At 39.0% G+C, this 2,257-nt stretch overlaps 1 protein-coding gene across 1 annotated transcript; it reads left to right on the plus strand.

Annotated features, from left to right (window-relative positions):
• Positions 1–221: 221 nt before the first annotated feature.
• Positions 222–665, plus strand: LOC127740594 (uncharacterized). Its single transcript, XM_052251701.1, has one exon. It carries the CDS (start codon positions 222–224, stop codon positions 663–665), a length of 444 nt encoding a protein of 147 aa, XP_052107661.1.
• Positions 666–2,257: the final 1,592 nt, after the last annotated feature.

Consider the following 2,257-nt stretch of genomic DNA (forward strand, 5'->3'; position numbering starts at 1 on the left):
AAATCTTCAAGAAACTGGAGATCAACATACCCTTGGCTGAGGCACTTGAGCAAATGCCCTTGTATGCCAAGTTTTTGAAGGAGCTTATTAACAAGAAGAGAAGCTGGCAAGAAAATGAAACTATACTGCTCACTGAAGAATGCAGAGCATTAATCCAAAAGGGACTCCCTCCTAAACTTGAAGATCCCGGAAGTTTCTTTTTACCTTGTGCCATTGGCAGTATGACCATCAACAAGGCAATGTGTGACTTAGGGGCTAGTATCAATCTGATACCTTCCTCTCTAGTGAAAAAGCTATGCATAGAAGAAATGAAACCAGTACAGATGTCCTTAGAATTGGTGGACAAGTCAGTGATATGTCCCAGGGGTGTGATTGAGAACCTTCTAGTAAAGGTAGACAAATTCATATTCCCTGCTGATTTTGTGGTCTTAGATTCAGATGAAGATGAAGGTGATTCCATCATATTAGGAAGACCATTCTTGGCCACTGCTAGGGCCATTATAGACGTAGAGAAAGGAGAGTTGACTCTCAGAATGCATGATGAAAGCGTCACCCTGAATGTATTTCCGAAAACACAACTCATTGATGAAACGAAGGAGTGCATGGAAACTGACAAAGAAGACTCACAGTGGAAGGAAGGAATCAGCAAGATGATCAGTAGTTAACTTCCAAAATAAGAAATAGATAACACAGCAGGACAAAAAGAGAAAGAGATTGTGCAGAGTGATGAAGAAATTCAAGAAGACATTGAAATGTTAGCCACTAAGAAGAAAAGTCCCAAAGTGAAGCCCACTTGCAAGGAGAAAGGATCAACAAAAAGAAGGAAGAAAAACAAGAACAAAACCAAAAAGGGTTGGAAGAACAAAAAGATTCCAACAGAGGGGTTCTCTAAGGGTGATGAAGTACAGTTGATCTATCAACAACTGGGAGCAAGCCAACAGACTGATGATTACTATACTGTCAGCAAAATACTCTCACTGGAGCATGCTGAAATTGAGCATCAAGGGACAAAGAAGAAGCTCACAGTCGGGGGGATAAGCTGAGACATCACAGTCATCAACCACCATAAAAGAAGGGTTCTATGTCAAGCTAATGACAATAAAAGAGCGCTCCATGGGAGGCAACCCATGATTTAAGATTCCTGTTCGTTTTAAATTCAATAAATTATGATCACCTTAACATGATTTTGAATTTTCTTAGACATACTTGAAAGATGCATACATTGTTTGAAACACATGCCAGACTTCTAAGTTTGGTGTGCTTGACAGCACACAAAAATCAACTTTTCAAGCATTCTTAGATCATATGCTTAGTCATTTAGACAAAGTCTATGACCAAACATTAAGTTTGGTGTCTGCATATGTACCAATCTTGAGAAGAATCAACTTTTGTTGAAAAAAAAAATCAAAATCATGCATAGATGAATCATGCAATGTTTCATTTTAGGAATGTATGTTAGAAAATGAATTAGAACTTATGATGAAAGTATCAATTGTGATAAATGGCTGCATTTGACATTCATCCCTTAGCAAGAAACAAGTTTGGTGTTCACCAAACCTTGGTTCACTAAGTGAGGGACACAATTGATCTTTTATGACTAAGAAACATAATAAATAATATAAGCATTCACCACTTCATCACCGTGCTACAACTATGTCCTAAAGTTGACCATTTTGATTTAATTAGGAAAAAGGAGGTTGAGATGAAGACAAGATGAAGACACAGCTATGACAAGCCAAGAGAGAAGGATCACATGTGCCTAGAGAGGTGTGTCTACCTTGGAAAGCAAAAATCTACATGCTAGTCACCTTGGAGGACGAACCTCATGCAACCAATGGAAAGAGAATCCTTGTCAACCCTCAAGAGAACATGCAAGCCGTTCATCTCATGAAGTTACTATGTTGTTCAACTCAATCTCCACCCTTCATAAGTCATGACCGAATCCCTCTTCAAGTATGGTCTTCTTCCAAAGCTTTAATGCCTTGCCTATAAATAGGTTGAGACATTTCTTGCATCACATGTTCCTACAAGTCTTCCTTACAATCATAAGTCCGTGTTTCACCTTGTGCAATCCTATACACGCCCCACTCCCTTCTCAACAACAACATATCTTTCTTCATTCTCATTACACAAAACCGTACCCCAACCAACCACAAATCCATCTTTGCCTTCTCCCTCTACTTAAATTCATGGCTTCATCAAGTTCAAAGAGAAGACAAGGGAATGAACCAATGGTAACTGAACCCCCATCCTATGA

This window comes from Arachis duranensis, chromosome 1 (assembly GCF_000817695.3).
Source record: "Arachis duranensis cultivar V14167 chromosome 1, aradu.V14167.gnm2.J7QH, whole genome shotgun sequence".
Taxonomy (NCBI): Eukaryota; Viridiplantae; Streptophyta; class Magnoliopsida; order Fabales; family Fabaceae; genus Arachis; species Arachis duranensis.

What these genes read in the sequence shown, in the direction of transcription:
- LOC127740594 (XM_052251701.1), top strand. Translation starts at nt 222, where the DNA reads ATGACCATCAACAAGGCAATGTGTGACTTAGGGGCTAGTATCAATCTG.